The sequence below is a fragment of the Equus caballus genome, chromosome 15 (assembly GCF_041296265.1).
Source record: "Equus caballus isolate H_3958 breed thoroughbred chromosome 15, TB-T2T, whole genome shotgun sequence".
NCBI classification, from domain to species: Eukaryota; Metazoa; Chordata; class Mammalia; order Perissodactyla; family Equidae; genus Equus; species Equus caballus.
Window position 1 is genome coordinate 55,551,490 of NC_091698.1, and position 22,870 is coordinate 55,574,359.

Genomic DNA, 22,870 nt, shown 5'->3' on the forward strand with positions numbered 1-22,870 from the left:
TAGTAGAATTATATAGTATTTGTCCTTTTGTGACTGGCTTATTTCAGCATAATGTCTTTAAGGTTCACCCATGTTGTATCATGTGGTAGAATTTCCTTTTCTTTAAGGCTGAATTACATTCTGTTGTAGATACATGCCACATTGTATTTATACATTCGTTTGTCGTTGGACATTTGTGCTGCTTTGACCTCTTGGCTGTTGTGAATAATGGTTTAGTGAATATGAGTATGTAAATATCTCTTATATATCCCACTTGTAATTCTTTTGGATCTATTCCCAGGAATGAGATTATAGGATCATGTGATAATTCTATTTTTTCTAGTAACCTTTTTAAAATTTAAAATCTAATTTGCTTTTAATATAGTCACCCCAGCTCTCCTTTGCTTATTATTTGCTTGGAATATCTTTTTCCATCCTTTCACTTTTAGCCTTTTGTTTCTTTGGATATAAAGTGAGTCTCTTACAGACAGGATATAGTAATATCATGTCTTTTAAATCCATTCTGGCAATCTCTGTCTTTTGATTGGAGAGTTTAAACCGTTTATATTTGAAGTAATTACTCAAAGAGGGATTTACTTCTGCCATTTTTCTGTTTGTTTTCTATGTCTTTTAGTGTCTTATATAGAGAGTCCATCGTTTTCTGTATAGAGTCCATCATTTCCTCCATTCCGCCTTCTTTTTTGTCTACTTGATTTTTTGGTAATGAAATGTTTTGATTCCCTTCTCGTTTCCTTTTGTGTATATTCTGTAGCTATTTTGTGTTTAACATGAGAATTAGGTTTAACATCTTGAAGTTCTAACAATCTAATTTGAATTTATGCCAACTTAACTTCAATATTGTACAAAAACTCTGCTTCTATACACCTTCATCCCTCTTATTTTTGTTATTGATATCACAGATTGCAACTATACATTATGTGCCCAATTATGTAGATTAATAATTTTTTTGCATTTGTCTTTTAAATCATGTTAAAAATACAAAGTGGATTTACAAATGAAACTATGATCCTAGCTTTTAGTTGCCTATGTGTTTACCTTTGTCAGAAATTGTTATTTCACTATTGTCTAGCTTCTTTTTATTTCATTCTGAAATAATCTTTAGCATTTCTTGTAGGGCAGGTCTGGTTGTAATCTCCTTCAGCTTTTGTTTATCTGGGAATGTATTAATTTCTCCCTCATTTTTAAGGACAGTTTTGCCAATTATAGAATTCTTGGTTGAAAGTTGTTTTTCCTTTACTCTTTGAATCTATCAACCCACTTCTTCTGGCTTCTAAGATTTATCATTAGAAATTGGCTGATAATCTTATTGAGTATCCCATGTATGTGGTGAGTTGTTTTTATCTCTTACTGCTTTCAGAATGATTTTATTATCTTTACTTTTTGACAGTTTAATTATAACATGTCTTGGTGTAGATCTCCACGAGTTTATGCTACTTGGGGTTGTTGAAGTTCTTGGATTTGTAGATTCATGTATTTCATGAAACTGGGACGTTTTCAGCCATTATTTCTTCAAATATACTTTGTGTACCTTTCTCTTTCCTGAGATTCTCACAATGAGTATGCTGGTTATGGTATCCCACAGGTTCCTTAGACTCTGTTTTTCTCCATTCTTTTTTCTTTCTGTTCCTAAGACAATTTCAGTTATCCTGTTTTCAAGTTTGCTGATTCTTCTGCTTGCTCAGATCTACTTTTGAATCCCTCTAGCGTATTTTTAATTTCAGTTGTTTTACTTTTCACCATCTGAATTATTATTAATTTTTTTTGATGAGGAAGATTGGTCCTGAACTAACATTTGTTGCCAAGCTTCCTCTTTATTTTTTTTTTTGCTTGAGGAAGATTGTCCTTGAGCTAATGTCTGTGCCAGTCTTCTTCTGTTTTGTATGAGGAATGCTGCCACAGCATGGTCTGATGAGGGGTGTGTAGGTCCGCACCTGGGATGCCAACCCACGAACCTCAGGCCTCCAAAGCACAGCACGTGGACTTAACCACTATGTCACTGGGCTGACCCCTAGTTCTGAATTTTTAATGGCTCCTTTTTTTCAATTTCTATCTTATGATATTCTCATTTTGTTCAGGCATTGATTTTCTATCTTTGTCCTTCTTTTCCTTTAGGTCTTTGAACATCTTTGAGGTAGATGTTTTAAGATCTTTGTCTACTAAGTCTGACGGGTGGGCTTCCTTGAGAACATTTCTCTTGAATTTTATTCATTTGAATGAGATGTATTTTCCTTTTTTAAAAAAAATATATATGTTGTATTGTTTTTTGTTTGAAAACTGGACATTTGAATTTTCTAGTGTGGTAACTCTGGAAATGAGATTCTCTTCCTTCCTCAGAGTTTACTGTTTTTTTCATTGTTGTACAGAGTTTCTGTGCTAGAGATCAGCCTAATGTGAAAGCTTATGGTCTTCCTAGATGTTTTCTGAGCCTGGGAATATGCAATGCCTTTCTAAACTCCCCCATATACATAGTTGTTACTGAATGTCCAAAAAAACAACTGCTGTGTCTCCTTTAAATCCCCTGGTAGTCATTCTAGCTGATTTGAGTTGAAAGGATGGCAGCCAGCCTCTGTACCTGCATCTCACCAATTAGATATAGAAATTTGCAGTCAGAACACAGAAATTTGTTATTTGGAGGACAAGATCGTTATTGCCCACCCTGGTCCAGCAAGCTGCACCAGAATCGCATATTGCAGTCCCCATGGCTGCCTGCCAGTGGGTTGTGGAGTAAGGAATGGGTATTGCTGTAACACTGAAGGCTGAAATTGTCCAATATTAATCACAATTTACTGGCCAGGCTTTTCCTTGGAAGTGCCAGACTGCAAGAGTTCACACTGATTCCAGGGTTTCAGAATAGTTACATGAGACAGTTTCTGCCAGTACAGTTGCTGTCTAGGTGCAGAGATGGATTGCTGGCATTTTTTCTCTGCTATCTTCCCTGATGTTCTTTTTCTCACTTTTCTTTTCAATAACTAGTGAAGAGAAGAGTCTGTGAACCAACTTCACACCGATGCAATCTTAATATTTCCTTTCTATAGTCTATGAATTTGCTCTTGTAATGTACACCTCTAAAAGAACCTAATATGTCTTCTTGCCTTAGTTATAGGATTACATGATTATTTCCAAAGGGTCTTGTGACTTAAAGATAACCAATAAGGTGTTTATTTAAATTGTCTATTATGGAAATCCCATTTTATTAATGATTAAATTGGGAGCAAGTCAAATTTATCACATACTATGTTTTATTCACATTTTAATTTGAAGGAAAAGTACAATCTAGTATTTACTTCTTGGCAAGTAGCTATAAAGTAAAAAGCAAGTATAACCTGTTAGTGCAGTCCAAGTATAATGTTAATTAATACTATACTAAAATTAACATTCTTAAATAAGAGCTATAAAAGTGGTGAACTTAGAATTGATGATTCACTTCTCCCTAAAATTAAATCATGTTTTTGGTCTGGAAGTACTGCATTGTTGTTTTGTTTGTTTTTGTTTTAAATTATGTTATTGAGGTCATATTGGTTTATAACATTGTGCAATTTCAGGTGTACATTATTATACATCAGTTTCTTTGTATCATGCTCACCACTAATAGTCTAGTTTTTATCAGTCACTATACATATGTGCCCCCTTACCCCTTTTGTCCACCCTCCCACACCCTTCCCTTGTGCTAATCACTAATCTGTTCTCTTTATCCATGTGTTTATTTATCTACCACATATGAGTGAAATGATATGGTGTTTATCTTTCTCTGTCAGGCTAATTTTGCTGAATGTAATACTTTCAAGATCTGCCCATGTTGTTGCAAATGGGAGGATTTTGTCTTTTTTAATGTCTGAGTAGTATTCCATTGTGTATCTATACCACATCTTCTTTATCAATTCATCAGTTCATGGGCACTTGGGTTGCTTCCCTGTCTTGGCTATTGTGAATAATGCTGCAATGAACATAGGGGTGCATAAATCTCTCTGTATTGTTGGTTGCATGTTGTTTGAATAAATACCCAGTAGTGGGATAGCTGGATCATATGGTATTTCTATTTTTAGTGTTTTGGAAGTCTCCAAACTGTTTTACATAGTGGCTGCACCAGTTTGCCTTCCCACCCTACCAGCAGTGTATGAGGGTTCCCTTTTCCCACAGCCTCTCCAACATTTATTATTTTTTTTATCTTCATGATTATAGCCATTCTTGCAGGTGTAAGGTAATATCTCATTCTAGTTTTGATTTGCATTTCCCTAATAACTAGTGATATCGAACATCTTTTTTTGAAGATTGGTGCCTGTGCAAACAACTGTTGCTAATCTTTTTTTTCTACTTTTTCTCTCCAAATGCCCCCAGTACATAGTTGCTTTTTTTTTTTTTTTTTTTTTTTAAGTTCTGGGTCCTTCCAGTTGTGGCATGTGGGACACTGCCCCAGCATGGCCTGATGAGCGGTGACACATCCGTACCCGGGATCTGAACCAGTGAAACCCTGGGCTGCCAAAGTGGAGTGCATGAACTTAACAAGTTGGCCATGGGGCTGGTCCCTGAACATCTTTTCCTGTGCCTCTTGGCTATCTGTATATCTTCTTTGGGAAAATGTCTGTTCATATCCTCTGCCCATTTTTTGATTGGGTTGTCTTTTTGTCATTGAGTCGTATATGTTTTTTATATATTTTGGAAATTAACCCCCTGTGAGATACGTGATTTGCAAATATTTTTTCCCAGTTGGTGGGTTGTCGTTTTGCTTTGTTCCTGGTTTCCTTTGCCTTGCAGAAGCTCTTTAGTCTGTTATAGTCCCATTTGTTTTTTTTTTCTTCTGTTTCCCTTGCCTGAGCAGTCATGGCATTTGAAAAGATGCTACTAAGACCAATGTAAAGAGTGTACTGCCTATATTTTCTTCTAGGAATTTTATGGTTTCAGGTCTTATGTGAAGTCTTTCATCCGTTTTGCATTAATTTTTGTCTATGGTGTAAGGTAATGGTCTACTTTCATTCTTCTGCATATGGCTGTCCAGTTTTCCCAGCAACATTTGTTGAAGAGACTTTCCTTTCTCAATTGTATGTTCTTGGCTCCTTTTTGGAAAATTAACTGTCCATAGATGTGTGGTTTTATTTCTGGGCTTTAAGTTCTAATCCACTGATATGTGTGTGTGCGTGTTTTTGTGCCAGTACCATGCTGTTTAGATTACTATAGCTTTGTAGTATATTTTGAGGTCAGGGATTGTGATGCCTTCAACTTTGTTCTTTTTTCTCAGGATTGCTTTCGCTGTTTGGGGTCTTTTGTTGTTTCATGTAAATTTTAGGATTCTTTGTTCTCTTTCTGTGAAGAATGTCCTTGGGATTCTGACTGGGATTGGATTGAATCTGTAGATTGGTTTGGGTGATGTGGACATTTTAACTATGTTTATTCTTCCAATCCATAAGCATGAAATATCTTTCCATTTCTTTATGTCTTCTTCAGTTTCTTTTAGTAATGTCTTATACCTTTCAGTGTCTAGGTCTTTCACCTCCTTGGTTAAATTTATTCCTAGATATTTTATTCTTTTTGTTGCAAATGTAAATGGGCTTGTTTCTTGAGTTCTTTCCCTGCTAGTTTGTTCCTAGTGTGTAGAAATGCAACCGATTTTTGTAAGTTGATTTTGTACCCTTCAGCTTTGCTGTAGTTGTTATTTCTAATAGCTTTCTGGTGGATTCTTTAGGGTTTTCTACATGTAGAATCATCTCATCCACAAACAGTGAGAGTATTACTTCTTCCTTTCCAATCTGGATACCTTTTATTTTGTTTTCTTGCCTAATTGCTCTCGCCAAAACCTCCGGTACTATGTTGAATAGGAGTGGTGAGAGTGGGCACCATTTTCTTGTTCCTGTTTTCAGAGGGATGGCTTTCCGTTTTTCACTGTTAAGTATGATATTGGCTGTGGGTTTGTCATATATAGCCTTTATTATGTTGAGATACTGTCCTTTTATGCCCATTTTATGGAGAGTTTTTATCATAAATGGATGTTGGATCTTGTCAAATGCTTTCTCTGCGTCTATTGAGATATTGAGATGATCATGTGATATGTGTGTGTGTGTGTGTGTGAGGAAGATTGGCACTGAGCTTACATCTGTTGCCTAGAGGAAGATTGTCCCTGAGGTAACATCTGTGCCAGTCTTCCTCTATTTTGTATTTGGGATGCTGCCACAGCATGGCTGAATGAGTGGGTCCACACCCAGCATTTGAACCTGCTACCCTTGGGCTGCTGAAGCGCAGTGCATGACCTTAACCACAGCGCCACAGGGCCAGCCCCAATCGTCTAATTTTTATTCCTCATTTTGTTAATGTGGTTTATATCATATTGATTGATTTGCAGATTTTGAACCATCCCTGCATTCTTGTTATAAATCCCATCTGATCATGGTGTGTGATCCTTTTAATGTATTGCCGTATTCAATTTGCTAATATTTTGTTGACTTTTGCATTTGTGTTCATTAGTGACATTGGCTTGTAATTTTCCTTCTTTGTGTTGTCCTTGTCTGGTTTTTGTATCAGGGTAATGTTGCCTTCATAGAATGAGTTAGGAAGTGTTCTGTCTTCTTCAACTTTTTGGAATAGTTTGGAAAGGATGGGTATTAAATGTTCTTTGAATGTTTGGTAGAATTCTCCAGAGAAGCCACGTGGTCCTGGAATTCTGTGTTCTTTTGGGAAACTTTTGATTACTATTTCAATTTTTTTACTTGTGATTGGTCTATTCAGATTCTCTATTTCTTCTTGGTTCAGATTGGAGAGGTTGTGTGAGTCCAGGAATTTATCCATTTCTTCTAGGTTGTCCAATTTATTGACATATTTTTTCATATTATTTTCTTTCAATCCTTTGTATTTATGTGGTATCCGTTGTAATATCTCTCTTTTAATTTGATTCATTTGAGCCTTCTCTCTTTTTTTCTTAGTCTGGCTAAGGGTTTGTCAATTTTGTTTTATCTTTTCAAAGAACCAGGTTTTAGTTTCTTTGACCCGTTTTGTTGTTTTTCAGTGTCTATTTCATTCATTTGTGCTCTAATTTTTATTTCCCTCCTTCTGCTTACTTTGGGCTTTGTTTGTGTTCTTTTTCTTGTTCTGTTAGGTGTAGTTTAAGATTACTTATTTTATGTTTTTCTTGCTTGTTGAGATAGGCTTGTATTGGTATAATCTTCCCTCTTAGTACTGCTTTTGCTGCATCCCGTAAGAGTTGGTATGTTGTGTTTTCATTTTTTTTGATTTCTTGATTGATCCCATGGTTGTTCAGTAGCATGTTGTTTAGTCTCCCCGTATTTGTTACTTTCCTAGCTTTTTCTTTGTAGTTGATTTCTAGTTTCATAGCATTATGGTTGGGAAAGATGCTTGATATGATTTCAGTCATCTTAAATTTATTGAGGCTTGCCTTGTTTCCCAATATATGGTCTGTCTTTGAGAATGTTCCATGTGTACTTGAGAAGAATGTGTATTCTGCTGTTTTGGGATGGAATGTTTTCTATATATTCAAAGTCAATCTGGTCTGTTATTTCATTTAAGGCTAATATTTCCTTGTTGCCTTTCTGTCTGGATGATCTATCCATTGATGTAAGTGTGGTGTTGAGGTCCCCGACTATTATTGTGTTGCTGTCAATTTCTTCCTTTAGGTCTGTTAATAGTTGCTTTATGTACTTTGGTGCTCTTGTGTTAGGTGCATGTATATTGGTAAGTGTTATGTCATCTCGGTGGAATGTCCCTTCTGTCATTATATACTGCCCCTCTTTGTCTTTGTATTTTTTTATCTTGATGTCTACTTTGATACTAGTATGGCAAAGCTTCCTTCTTTTTTTTTTTTTTTTTTAAAGATTTTACTTTTCCTTTTTCTTCCCAAAGCCCCCAGTACATAGTTGTGTATTCTTTTAGTTCTGGCTCCTTCTAGTTGTGGCATGTGGGATGCTGCCTCAGCATGGCTTGACAAGTGGTGCCATGTCTGCATCCAGAATCCAAACCAGTGAAATCCTGGGCCACCGAAGCAGAGCACATGAACTTAACCACTCACCCACGGGGCCAGCCCCAAAGCTTCCTTTCTTTTGCTTGCCATTTGCTTGCAGTATTGTCTTCCATCCCTTCACTCCGAGCCTTTGTTTTTGGAGCTGAGATGTGTTTGCTGGAGGCAACACGTTGTTTGTTCTTGTTTTTTAATCCCTCCAGCCGCTCTGTGTCTTTTGATTGGAGAATTCAGTCCATTTATTTTTGAGTGGTTATTGATGTATGAGAGCTTAATACTGCCGTTTTATCTCTTGTCTTCCTGTTGTTCTATATTTCCATTGTTTCTTTCCCTTGTATTTCTGATTGCCATTTCAGTTTGATGGTTTTCTGTGATGGTTTTCTCTTTATGATTTGTGCCTTTGCTCTCATTTTTTGTTTATTGATTACCATGCAGTTTGTATAAAAGATCTCATAGATGAGTTCCATCCCTTTTCCTCTTCCCTTTATGAATTATTGTTGTCAACAATTATTCTTTTTTGTGTTGTGTTTGTGACTAAATTGAAGTATTTTTAATTTGTTTGATGCTTCCCATTATCTTTTATATTATAATTGTGTTTACCAGCCTATTCTGTTATAAAGCAACAATTTTCTGACTCTGTCTATTTTTCTTCTTGCTCAAGGTTTTTTGATGGGAGGGGGCTCCTTTGAACCTTTCTTGTAAGGCGGGCTTAGTGGTGATGAACTCCGTCAGCTTTTTATCTGGGAAAGTTTTTATTTCTCTGTCTTATCTGAAGGGTAGTTTCACTGGCTGGAGTATTCTTGGCTGAAAGTCTTTGTCTTTCAGTATTTTGAACATATCATTCAGTTCTCTCCTAGCCTCTGAGATTTCTGTTGAGAAATCCTCTGAAAGCTTGATATAGGGGTTCCTTTGTTGGTTATTTTCTTCTGCTTTGCTGCCCTTAATATTTTTTCTTGCTCAGTGATTTTTGCCAGTTTTAATATTATATGCCTTTCAGAAGGTCATTTTGCATTGATGTAATTAGCAGTTTTATTAGCTTCATGTATTTGTAAGTCCAGTTTCTTTCCCAGGTTTGGGAACTTTTCAGCTGTTATTTCTTTGAACAAGCTTTCTACTCCTTTCTCCCTCTGGAATACCTATGATGTCTATGTTGCTTTTCCTAATTGAATCACATATTTCTCGAAGAGTTCCTTCATTTTTTAAAAATCTTCTGTTTCCTCTTCCACTTGAAGCATTTCTCTGTTTCTATCCTTTGATCCACTAATTCTCTCCTATATAAGGTCAGCTGTATTTTTTATGGTTTCTAGGTTCTTTTTTATCACCTTAATTGTGTTCTTCAGCTCTGGAATTTGTTTTCTTTTTAGAACTTCAAGTTCTTTGGTGAAGTATTTCTTCTGCTCCTTAATTTTATTCCTACTTTCCTTGAACTGTCTTTCTGTTTTCTTGTGACTTGTTGAGTTTCTTTATGACAACTATTTTGAATTCTCTGTCATTTAGATTGTAAATTTCTGTGAGTTCAGGATTGGTTTCTGGAGACTTGTCATTTTACTTGTGCTCTGAAGTTTTACTATAGTTTTTCATGGTGTTTGAACTAATCCTTTGCTGGCACATTTGTGGTAGTATCAGATGTGATCAGATTGTGGATTCCACCTGCCACCACGGAGTGTTGGGGGCAGCCAGATCTGTGTTTTCTGATCCCACCCTGTCTGCTGCAAGTTGTACTGATAGGGCTGCTTGGCATTTGTGTGTTCTGACCACAGTTGCTTGGCAGGTCATGCACATACATGCAGGCAGGACCGCTGTGCTTGGCAGGAAGGGTACTTCCTTTTGTGCGTTGGCTGGCTCTGCACTGTTGGGCGATTCAGCTGAGGTGTTGCGCATGCTAGGTGGGGCTCCTTTGAGGGTGCTGAGCTGCTCCCATTCAGTGGTGATCATTCCCATGGGTAGGGCTACTGCGGCACAGTGAGTCCCAGGGACTGGGCTGTTACTATGAAAGTGTTTGCATGCAGGCTGGGCTGCCCCCGCCTCTTCTTAGAAGTCATACCACCTGCTGTATGGGGACCCACTACCTGGATAGCTGCTGCTGGGGAGGGAGAGGGGGTCCATTCACCTAGTTCCACTGCTTCCCAGGGATCCAGCCCACCCACTTTCAGATGTATAGCTGTGTGGATCTCTCAGGCATTCTATTGTGCTACGTAGGGAACCCTCTTCTGGTTAATGAATGTCTGTCTTGTTGTAATTTAGAGGGGGGAGACAAAGGGAAGAACTTAATCCACCATGATGCTGACATCATCTCCCTGCATTGTTTACTTAACGTATAATTAGTATGTTTCAATTAAATGGTCGTGTTAAAGTGCATAGTGTAGTTGATAAGAAGTCACCTTGTCATAGATGACTTCCTCCAGTGTTATTTTATTACTTTTATTTTGCCTTTTGTTTCAAAATTAGGTTGTGTATATTTACCTTGATAGGGAACACATAGAAGAGATTTCAGGGGCGAACCCTGTTGGCCGAGTGGTTAAGTTTGTGTGCTCCGCTTTGGTGGCCCAGGGTTTTGCCAGTTCGGATCCTGGGCATGGACATGGCACTGCTCATCAGGCCACGCTCAGGTGGCATCTCACATGCCACAACTAGAAGCACCCACAACTAAAATAGAGAACTATGTACTGGGGGGATTTGGGGAGAAAAAGAAAAAAAAAAAGAGTTTATATGATTTACACCTGAAAAATATAAAACTCCATGTTTTTGAATAGAGAAACCTTCATTTTTTTATAGGTGTTTTATGTATTGAATGCAAGTAAGCTATCTCAGCTTTTTACTTTCAGAACCCTCCAGTTGGCAATTACTGGCTTAGTTATATTTGTTTCTGAATCTTAATTTAGCAGTTAGCAGCTTTTTGGTTATGAAAGACATTTATTTTATATGACATTGTAATATTTAGTAGTCATCATATCTTTGTAAATATTATACTTTCCCTTATATTGACATAATTTTGTCAGATAACAAAGGAGACTTTCTATGTCATGGTTTATTATTATGTAGACCTTTATTATAAGTGAATTTCTGTTGTGTACTTTAGTAAAAGGAACATGTTATGTAAAATACTTGATAACCATTTAATATAAGAAACATAATATACTTAATATAGTTTGATTTTCTCTCCTAATTGTAATTTATTATTTTATTTATGTTTGTCTACATTTTAATTTACTATTTTTTTTAATATTAATGATATGTACCTAAAGTTAATTGGAATCCTCTTTATACTTGGATTCCAGAAACTGTACTTTTTGTGGGCTTCTCTCTGATGGTCGGAAGATTAAGTTTGTGGTTTGTTTGGATAAGATAAATTTCTACTTAAGTAGCATTTTTTCCCCCATAGTTTTATTTACTGTCATTTGTGATATTTGGTAATTAATACTTTACCAACATACTAAAAAACATACCTTCTTAGCTCTTAAAACTAGATAAATTTTTTGGTATCATGTTTGTTATGTAATACGATTACTTTTCACTCTTGTCTCTACCTTTGTTTTCTAGTTGAAACATTGTAGTCGATATATACATGATTTATTTCCTTCACTCATCAAGAATTTGGACCCAGTACCACTTAGACATCTTCTTAATCTGGTCTCAGCTCTTGAGCCAAGTGTTCATACTGAGCAGGTAATACATGCAAAGCATAATCATGGTTTTATTTTGTAATGTGAAAATTTATTTGTGATTCAGCTAATTTAAATTGTAGTTTATTACTGTTGGCATTTTAGTTAGGCAAAAGGATATTAAATTTGTTAACCGTTTTGCCTAAACCCTCTAATTTCAAACTCTCTCTCTTTTTTTTCTTAAGACATTGTACTTGGCATCGATGTTAATTAAAGCGTTATGGAATAATGCACTAGCAGCCAAGGCTCAGCTATCTAAACAGAGTTCTTTTGCATCGTTATTAAATACTAATCTTCCCATTGGAAATAAGAAAGGTTAGTAAAGTGTAAGATATTTTTTGGAGTAAGTTGTCCAGATTTTATAACTGAAGTTTGGAGTAAGTCGTTTCTGCTAAGTAGTTTTAGGTCAATCTTAATTTCAAACTAAATTTGAGATGGGACTTATAGTGTTTGTGAAAGTATTAATAAATTGGAACTAGCTCATTTATTGAGTTTACCTTTCAAATATAGAACAGTAATAAAGTTTCAGTAGTTACTGGATTTTCTCTCATTAATGTTTTTCCCTTAAAAAAGAAAAAAACCCCAAACTATTTCATAAAAGCTGTGGAGCTTTTGGTTAGAAAACAAACAACATTTTAGAAATAATTTTGAGAACAGAACATAACAATACAGTTCTCTTTCTGTGTTTTCTACTTCCAAGGTTTCTGTCATTTCAGGTGTTTTTATGTCTGCTTCTGCATGTATAGCTTTGCACAGTTTTATCAACTTTACCCCTGATTTTTGTCTCTAGACATCTTATACTATTTTCTTAGGCCTTTCTGTGTAGGCACCCACAATTACTATTGCATGTGCTGGGGACTTATGTTATTGCAGGTTTCTCTACCTGTTTTTTGTTGATTATCTAAGAAGAACAACTGATGTACTGTTCCGAAGAAGATCAGTCACTTAGAATATTTCCTTTCTGTTTTTTCCTTTTCCTTCAGAGGAAGAAGAGCTCAGAAGAGCAGCTCCATCACCTTGTAAGTTGTCTTAGAACTCATGGCAAGATGACTTGTAGTTTTATTTTGATGATCATCTAGAGTCAATTGATTTTATATTATTTGTATCAGAGTCATAAAGTTCAGTTTGAGCAGGAAATGTAACCCTTAACTGGTTATCCCCTTTACATTTCTTGTTTAAACCATTAGTATCTTGGCTTTTAATTGAAATCATGTGTATTCTCTTCAGAAATAATTGGCAAGTGTTAACATTTTCAGATTATATTTTTGGCTACTTATCATAAAGCTTCGGTAAATCAGTGAGTCAAAGGATTATGTCATTCTGATACATCCATGTTAATGCAAATTAGATGAAAACCAAAAAATCTGTTTTGTATAGGGTCACCTGCAGCTAGTCCTCAAAGCAGTGATAACAGTGATACCCATCAGAGTGGAGGCAGCGACATTGAAATGGATGAGCAACTTATTAATAGAACCAAACATGTGCAACAGCGACTTTCAGACACAGAGGTATGAAAACAGTCCCCTCCCCCCCCAAAACAGTTTTTGCATTTTTAGGTTTCTGCCATGTTTATCCTTTGAACTGGGAATATAATCCCAGTTCAGGCCTCTCTTCTATTTTAGGTAGTATTATTGAGGTTGTTTACTTTTCTTTCAGTTTTTTAATTCCCTTTTGTGTTGATCAAAGGAATAAGTCATGGCTGTGGCAGGCTTTTAAAAAGTACAGTGTGTTAATTATTTTTTTTCTTACTAGTTTAAATAGTTATTTAAATCTATTTGTTTCTAAATACAGGAGTCCATGCAGGGAAGTTCTGACGAAACTGCCAACAGTGCTGAAGATGGAAGCAGTGGTCCTGGTAGCAGTAGTGGGCATAGTGATGGATCTAGCAATGAGGTGAATTCTAGCCATGCAAGCCAGTCAGCTGGGAGCCCTGGCAGTGAGGTACAGTCAGAAGACATTGCAGATATTGAAGCCCTTAAAGAAGAAGACGAAGATGACGATCATGGTCATAATCCTCCTAAAAGCAGCTGTGGTACAGATCTTCGGAACAGAAAGTTAGAAAGTCAAGCAGGCATTTGCTTAGGGGATTCCCAAGGCCCATCAGAAAGAAGTGGGACAAGCAATGGAACAGGAAAGGACCTGGTTTTTAACACTGAGTCATTGCCGTCAGTAGATAATCGAATACGGATGCTAGATGCCTGTTCACACTCTGAAGACCCAGAAAATGATATTTCAGGGGAAATGAATGCTGCTCATATAGCACAAGCATCTCAGGAATCTTGTATTACACGCACTGGGGACTTTCTTGGGGAGACTATTGGGAATGAATTATTTAATTGTCGGCAGTTTATTGGTCCACAGCATCATCACCACCACCATCACCACCATCACCATCATGATGGGTAAGTCTGCTTAAAAATAAACAGCATATGGGGCTGGCCTGGTGTGTAATGGTTAAGTTCACGAGTTCCGCTTCAGCAGCCCAGGGTTCGCAGGTTTGGATCTTGGGTGTAGACCTAGCACCACTCGTCAAGCCACACTGTGGTGGCATCCCACATAAAATACAGGAAGATTGGCACAGATGTTAATAATAATCTCCCTCAAGCAAAAAGAGGAAGCATTGGCAAGAGATGTTAGCTCAGAGCCAATCTTCCTCACCAGAAAATAATAAACAGCTTATATTTCCTTTAGGGGAGTAATTATAGCCTGTATTTATTTAATTCCAGTGTGTTGTAGATACATGTCCAGTAGGAATATAGTGTAAACTATAAATGCATACCACAAATATGTAGTTTTTAATTTTCTAGTGGGCACATTTAAAAAGCAAAATGAAACAGGTGAGATTAATTTTCATTACAAATTTTATTTAAAGTGGTAATATCTCAAATATCATCTCCACATGTAATTGATATAAAAAGATATTTCTTTTTTGCATAGTAAGTGTTCAATATTCTGTGTGTATTTTACACTTACAGTACATTTCAATTTAAACTAGCTGCTTTTTACATGTGCAGTGGCCACATGTGGCTAGTGGCCTACATATTGGACAGCAGACATCTAGATCTTCACTTCCTTATAATAATTGCCTAAAAGCAGATATAAGATTGCTTGTAGAAAATTCCATTCAAGTGTGATCACAAAAAGGGAAATTTTATGCACATCCTAATTTTAGGGTATTAATAGGAATGAAGCCTCATCATAAAACTTTTTGATTATCTCTGAAGTATTCCTATGGTATTTAACAGTAAGTGATTCTGAAACTTAATAATGTTTTGATATTGAGCAAGGTACTTAATTTTTCTTTCCATTTTCTCATATATCAAATAAGAACAGTAGTACCTATCTCATGGGTTTATTCTGAGCATTTCATGGGCTAATATGATTGGCACATAATAGTTCAGTAAGTGTTAGCTGCTGTTAATTATTACTGTCATTATAAGTAGTAATATTTTAGTTGATGGTGAGATATGAATATGTGGTTTATCAGGATGAGTTTTCTTAGAGTTGGCAACTTGCCAGTCCTTTCAGAATTTAATATGGTTGTTTGGGAGAACTGCATATCCATGCATTTTGCTACTTTATTTCCTTTTTTTCATTTTACTCTTCTCACTAACCCATATGAATTTAAGGTAATGTTTCTCAGCTTTGGCAATACTGACATTGTGGGCCAGATAATTCTGTGTTTTGAATTTGCAACTATGTGGATGCTTCCCTGTGCATTGTAGGATGTTTAGCAGCATCCCTAGTCTGTATCCCTAGATGCCAGCAGCATCTCCCAAGTTGTGATAACCAAAAGTGTCTCTACACATTGCTGGATCTCCCCAAAAGAGGGGGCCAAAATCACCTCTGATTTAGAGCCACTGGTTTACGGTGTGACATGATAAGTGTGCACATTCCAAGTTCTCCATAGAGCAGCTCATATTGAATACAAAGCTATTAGTTCATAAAACTGAGGTGAAATGTATTCAGTTTGGCACATTGCAGATCTCCTTTACTCTTCACATCCACACCAACCCCCTACCCTGTAAGACTTAATGATTTAATTTTTTATGTTAGCCCTTTCCATATTCTCTGTGTATGGTAGTACTTATGAGTATCTAAATTAATCCTGAACTTTTTTCTTTGTATTATTTTTTATTGTCTTTACATTCTTTTTTTCTTTTCTTTTCTTTTTTTTTTTTCTTTTTGAGGAAGATTAGCCCTGAGCTAACTACTGCCAGTCCTCCTCTTTTTGCTGAGGAAGACTGGCCCTGAGCTAACATCCGTGCCCATCTTCCTCTACTTTATATGTGGGACGCCTACCACAGCATGGCATGCCAAGCGGTGCCGTGTCCACACCCAGGATCCGAACTGGCGAACCCTGGGCCACTGAGAAGTGGAATGTGCACACTTAACCGCTGCGCCACCGGGCCAGCCCCTGTCTTTACATTTTTAGAGCACCCAATATAGTACATTTTAGAAGTGAGTGCTTAACAAGTGTTTATTGAGTTAAAAGTTTCCCAATTAATTTTAACTGCATCTAGATTGCAGCCTTAAATTCAAGTGTTTTCGTAGTAGCTACCTCGTTTGATCATGAGGTTATATGAATAAATGTAAACAAATTTTAAGGTTTCACGTTGTGATTTGACTTTGTATGGTAATTATGTAACAGTAAGTTTACTGATCTTCCCTAAAATTATTCTCTTTTAATTATTTTAGTGAAGTGTGTTGATGGGCTGAAGAATATGTGGGTATATTATGTAGTTTTGACATTGTGGGCTTTTTAGTTTTTGTAAAGTTCTTGATATTTAATATTGTTAAAAAACAATTGTAGGAGCTGGCCCTGTGGCATAGTGGTTAAGTCTGGCATGCTCTGCTTTGGCAGCCTGGGTTCTTGGTTTTGGATTTCAGGTGCAGACCTACACAGCATCAACCATGCTGTGGCAGCAACCCACATACATAATAGAGGAAGACTGCCACAGCTGTTAGCTCAGGGAGAATGTTCCTCGGCAAAAAAAAAAAAACCCCCAAAAATGTAGCTTTGTTCTTCAGTGTATTGTAACTTGTGCCAGATGTTTTTGAGAGAGATTTTTGTGATTCACAAAGTGTGTTTAAATGTGTAATTACTAACTTTCTGCTCTTCTCTGTGTTACAGGCACATGGTCGATGATATGCTAAGTGCAGATGATGTCAGTTGCAGTAGCTCCCAGGTCAGTGCAAAATCAGAAAAAAACATGGCTGATTTTGATGGTGAAGAATCTGGTTGTGAAGAGGAGCTAGTTCAGATTAATTCACATGCAGAGCTAACATCTCATCTCCAACAACATCTTCCCAATTTAGCATCTATTTACCATGAACATCTTAGTCAAGGTAAGGTTCTGTAGTAAGTAAAAGATCTTACTTTCTTTAAAACAGGAATAATCTATATTACATTATTAAAAGGAATCTACAGTTATGATACTTAAATGTTTTTGCCAAATAACTTTCATATGGTAGTTTTCTTTCTAAGGGAATGAAATTATGAATACTCCATCATAAAGATAAAGACTGTAGTTCCATCAAGAAATATTTAGTTAGGAAAGGAAATATATAATAGTAATACATATAAAAGTTATAGCTTTGTATTTTAGAGAAATCTTAGGACCTAAAAGTAGGAGATTACGCAGGATACATATTGTATGATTCCATTTATATAAAATGGCTAGGATAGCCAAATTTGTAGAGATAGAAAGTCAATTAGTGGTTGTCTGTGGCTAGGGAGGATTGAGGAGACATACGTGACTGCTAAATGGCAGTTGGAGTGATGAAAACATTAAAAATATGGTGGTTCTAATCACTCTAAATCAATCTAAAAAAAGTAATAGGACATGACCACACTTGGGAGAATGCAGGTCAGAGGAGGTTAAAGAGTTGTAGAAGAAAAAGGAAGAATTGGAGGAAAATTAAGAGGGGAAAACAATTTAAAGTTGGCAATTTAAAGGTTTATATTCAAATTCTTGCTTGGTTAGGTGCCATCAGCACCTTCTAGCCTAGGAAATGGGTTTTTGGATGCCAGTGCATTACAAACTAAGTAAATCTGATGGATTAGATTTATGTTAAAAGGCCATGGTCAGACTTGGAGACACGACTTGTGGACCTTGGCAACAACTTAGTGATTTCAAAACTTTGTTGTACATAATCTAGATAAAGTTACCTTGACTTTTTTATTGTTGTGTTATTTCAGTTGCTTGGAAGTGAATAGGTTAAGATTGAGATCAGTTGAATTTGATACCGTATTTATTAAATTTTCACCATTCTTCTGTTCTTATCCCACTTTGCTTTTATTCAGTATTGTATGTATTTTTTTACTATATAAAGTTAGAAATTGAGCAAAATTATTAAATGTATTAATGCTCTTCAAATCTACCTTTTATTGCTATGTATTTAATGCTATAAAGAACTCTTTCAACACCGTAAGACAGACAATCCAATTTAAAAATGAGCAGAAGATTTTTTAATGCATAAAAAGATATAGAAATGGTCAATAAATACATGAAAAGATGCTCAGTACCTCTAGTCATCTGGGAAATGAAAATAAAACCATGGTGCGATACTGTACACCTACTAGAATGGGTAAAATTAAGGACTAGTGATATCAAATGACTCTATGAATGTAGAGCAACTAGAACTCTCATACCTTGCTGTCGAGGAGTATAAAATAGTACAGCCCTTTTGGAGAAGTGTTTTATCAGTTTCTTATAAAATTAAACGTGTACCAACCATATGACCCAGCAATTCCTGTTCTAGGTTTACATAAGAGAACTGAAAACGTGTCCACAAAAAGATTTGTACATGAATGTTCATACCTGCTTCATTCTTAAGAACCTCAACTGGAAATTAACTGGTAGATAAACAAATTGTGGTGTATTCACATAGTGGAATACTACTCATCAACAAAAAGGAAAGAACTGATACATGTAACACCACAGATGAATATAAAAAAAATCATTCTAAGCAAATGAACCTAGAAAGAATATACATACTTATATCATTTATATGAATGTCTAGAATATTAAAAAATAATTTATAATGGTTTAAATCCACTCAAGGATTACCAAAGGTTTGGTGGTGGGGATTGATTATAAAGGATCACAAGGGAACTTTTTGGTGTGATATAAATGTTCTGTGTCTTGTTTATGTATTATGTTATATTTTAATAAGATTAATTTTAAAGAGTAAATACAGAAACATCCCATCTCCCCCCGCAAAAACCCCCAAAACACAAGCCACAGACGGGGAGAAGTATTTGCAAATCATGTCTAATAAAGGGCTTGTATCCAGAATATATAAAAACTTTCACAACTCAGTAGTAAGACAACTTAATTTAAAAGTGGGAAATGATTTATATCACCAAGCAAGGTACACCAATGGCTAATAAGCACATGAAAAGGTGCTCAGCATTATTAGTCATTAGGGAAACGCAAATTAAAAATCACTGTGAGATTCTACTGCATACCTATTAGAATGGCTAAAATGAAAAAGAGTAACCATACTGATGTGTTGTGGAGGATGTGGAGGAATAGGAATTGATACTCTGATATACTGCTGGTGGGGATTTAAGATGGGACAGCTACTTTGGAAAATAGTGTGGCAGTTTCTTCAAATGTTAAACATGCATTTACCTTATGACCCAACAATTCACTAAGTATTTACTCGAGAAAGGAAAGCATATATCCATATAAAGACTTGTCAGAGAAGTTTTTATGGCAGCATTATTCATATTAGCCCCAAACTGGAAACTATCCAAATGTCCATTAACTGGTGAATGTATAAACAAAATGGAGTATTTCCACATAATGGAATATTATTCTGTAATTAAAAGGAACACTATTGTTATGTGCTTCAACATGAATGAACCTCAAAAACTATTTTGCTAAGTAAACAAACTCAGACGTAAGACTATACATATTGTGTGATTCCAGTTACATGAAATTTCTAGAAAAGGTAATTTATGGGGATGGAAAAACAGACTAGGACTGGGGAATGTGTTAGGGGATAATTGTAATTAGGTATGAGGGAATGTTTTAGGTTGGTAAAATTTTTCTACAACTGTATCGTGATGGTTGCACAATTCTCACTTTAATGAAATCAATGTATGTGTACAATTCAATAGGAAAATTTCATGGTAATGCTGTTAAAAAAGACAAGCATTTTTCCGTAATATTACGGAACTAGTGGGAATTTATTTAGCCTGGCACTCAGAAAGTCTGAATTATTATAATAGAACCTTTGAACTTAATTGAATGTTTTGGGTAAATCATCTCTAATAAAAAAAAAATTTTAATGTAGGGATATAAAACACTATGCAGAAGGTCATTTAGAGGAATGTTCCTTGGCTGTAGAGTTATTTCAAATAAATTGTCTTCTTTATGCTTAATTTGGATTTCAGGTATTTATATACAGTTCTTTTGACAAGTGAAAAATATTAAATGGTCATACTTATTACAATAGTGATGAGACTATGAAAAGAAAACTCTTTATTTCACTTTAGTCTTGTCAAACTGTAAACAATACTATTCTTTGCTGTTTATAAAGCAACTATTGTGTTAATCTTTTATTGTTTTTATTCTGTGATGTAAGAAGAGATTTATTGTTATAATTTACTTTGGATTTGTTAACATTGCGAATGCTGTAGTTCACTTCACAATTTCACTCAACTGCGTTCCTCTATAGTGTGTTATATTTTGCCCCTGTAGGACCTGCAGTTCATAAACATCAATTCAACAGTAATGCTGTGACAGACATTAATTTGGATAACGTTTGCAAGAAAGGAAACACTTTGTTGTGGGATATAGTCCAAGATGATGATGCAGTAAGTTATTTAATAGAGCCAAAAGACTACAAAATCATAGTAAGATGCAATCAGGACAAACAGTAACTTTATATATATTTTTTGTAGGTTAATCTTTCTGAAGGATTGATAAATGAGGCAGAGAAGCTTCTCTGTTCCTTAGTATGTTGGTTTACGGATAGACAGATTCGAATGAGATTCATTGAAGGTTGCCTTGAAAATTTAGGAAATAACAGGTAAATAAGAATTTTAAAATTATTTATGCAGTAGTCAAAGTTCATTTTGTGTATTGTTATTGACTAGGTGTGGTGGATTCATAGGATTTAATGCACCGTTATCAACGTATTTTTTTAGTAATTGTGGTTTTCATTTTAAGTTTAAAGACTTTTCTCTCACAGGGTTCATATTTTATCACTCAGTCTTGCTTTTTTCAGCACTCTTGATTAGATCTCCAAAAGAAACAAAGGAATAATAATGTATTCTCTTCTTGACTCTGGGAGCATAGTGGTGATTACTCTGTTTTTGTATTATAGTTAAATGTTTTTGAACTGTGTCATATTATATGTAAAAGAAGCTAAATAAGATAGCGAAGTTAAACTTAACCTGAAATATAAACATTTTGATAATGACATTGTTCTTCCATCTGGATGAATCTTTTATGTCTTCTGTAGTGCATAAAGAATTAGATTGGTGTTTTTTCTCTAGTTTGAATTCTGCCATGTATTTATATCCTTCTTATTGGGGCTCAAGTGATTACTTACAAGTTTCTTGATTTTCACTTCTGTTCCATTGGTACAATTTCAGATTTCCCTTGTCTTATATTGCTTTGGTGATATTCCTTCATTCTCTGCTGTACTGAATTCAGTTACTAATACAATATAGTATGTTATATTATGTGTTTTCAGCTTACCTTTGCCCAGGCCTGATTTAAAATCTAATTTTATCAAATATTTAAGTGCTTCAAAATATTTTTTTTACCTACTTAGAAAAAGTATGTACGATATTTTATTTTCTACATTTGGTTTTTAAAGGGCTATCATTTGAACGATTACAGTAGAAAAATTGCTTGTTCGTGTATGTATAAGAAACCACTAACAGACCTTTGTTAGTGGATCAGTTGCCTCTTTTCCCATAGGTTTAAAAGAAATGCTTTTAATGGCTGGATGGTATTTCATCATTTACAAAGGTATTACAGCAGTTAATTTTGAAATGTTAATTGTCTATTAAAAGTCTTTGTGAAACCACTGAACAGTTTTCTTAAAGCTATTGTATCAATTTATATTTCCCATATGTGGATCTGCATATCCTACGATCTAGTAATTCCACTGCTAAGTATGTGCCTTAAGGAAATACATCCAGATGGTCACCAAAAGACACATTCAAGAATGTTCATAGCAGCACTATTCAAAATAATTAAATATTCTTTGTGTAGTTATCCAAATACCAAAAAAGAGTAGAAAGGAAAATTAAATTGTGAACTGTTTGTTGATTGAAATAGTATAGAGCAATAACAGTGAATGAATTGAAACTGCACAGAACAGTGTGGATGAATCTCATGAACATAACGTTGAGTGAAAGAACCCAGATATAAGAGAATATATCTATTATTCTATTTATATAGAGTTTAAAAACAGGAGAACTGTTGTATTTAATTGTCACGATAATGGTTACTCTTGGGTTGTTAGTGACTGGAAGGGGGCACAATGAAAGTTTCTGGTATGCTGGTAATGAATTATTTCTAGATATGGGTGCTGGTTGCATAGGTATGTTCACCTCCTAATATTTTGAACTGTCACTTAGATTTATACGTTTTTGTATGTGATACTTCAATAAGAAAAAAATTGTGAAAGATGAAATATGTAACCTGTAAGAGTCCTGTTTTCAAATATTAGATAGTGATATGGGCATAGACTCACAGGCCCATCTGTTAAAAAGATTGCAGGCAATATGTGAGACTGTAAGATGGTTATTTCTAGAAGGTTGAGTTATCTTTTTTCTTTATGCTGTTTTCCAATTTTTCAAAAGTGAGCATATATTTCTTTTATAAGTAGGGGAACTTAAAAGAGACGAAAGGAAAAATCGGTGTGTAAAATGGAAAATTGTCACTCTGGTTTTTTCATTGTTTTAAGTTGCCCAACCCCAAATGACTTGAAGATGAAGCATTTTTCATTTATTTGAGGCAATTCCTGTATCTTAACCATAGTTACTTAATGGTGTATTGAACCTAGCCATGTATATATAACATAACTATTATGTTGAGGTTAATTTTGCCCTCAAACTTCATTCTTCAGAGGGCTGCTGTATAATGCTAGTCTTCCTGTGAATGACATTAGTCATGTGTGTTAGTACTTAGAGCATAGTGACATTTTCAGCCTGTGAAATATGCAACCCATCCAATGTATACCAGCTGAACTTACTGAAGTTGTTGTGCAAATTGAAAAA

The 22,870-nt window shown here is 35.3% G+C and overlaps 1 protein-coding gene across 8 annotated transcripts in view; it reads left to right on the forward strand.

The window, feature by feature from the left end:
* USP34 (ubiquitin specific peptidase 34) overlaps positions 1-22,870 on the forward strand; it is a 253,143-nt gene that overhangs the window by 92,247 nt on the left and 138,026 nt on the right. For all 8 annotated transcript variants that reach the window (XM_023619043.2, XM_023619045.2, XM_023619046.2 and 5 more), the window contains 8 exons: positions 11,498-11,623; positions 11,805-11,934; positions 12,603-12,638; positions 12,997-13,127; positions 13,411-14,021; positions 16,754-16,968; positions 20,334-20,449; positions 20,537-20,664. In XM_023619043.2, the coding sequence (XP_023474811.1) occupies positions 11,498-11,623; positions 11,805-11,934; positions 12,603-12,638; positions 12,997-13,127; positions 13,411-14,021; positions 16,754-16,968; positions 20,334-20,449; positions 20,537-20,664 (1,493 nt within the window). The remainder of the gene's footprint in view (positions 1-11,497; positions 11,624-11,804; positions 11,935-12,602; positions 12,639-12,996; positions 13,128-13,410; positions 14,022-16,753; positions 16,969-20,333; positions 20,450-20,536; positions 20,665-22,870) is intronic.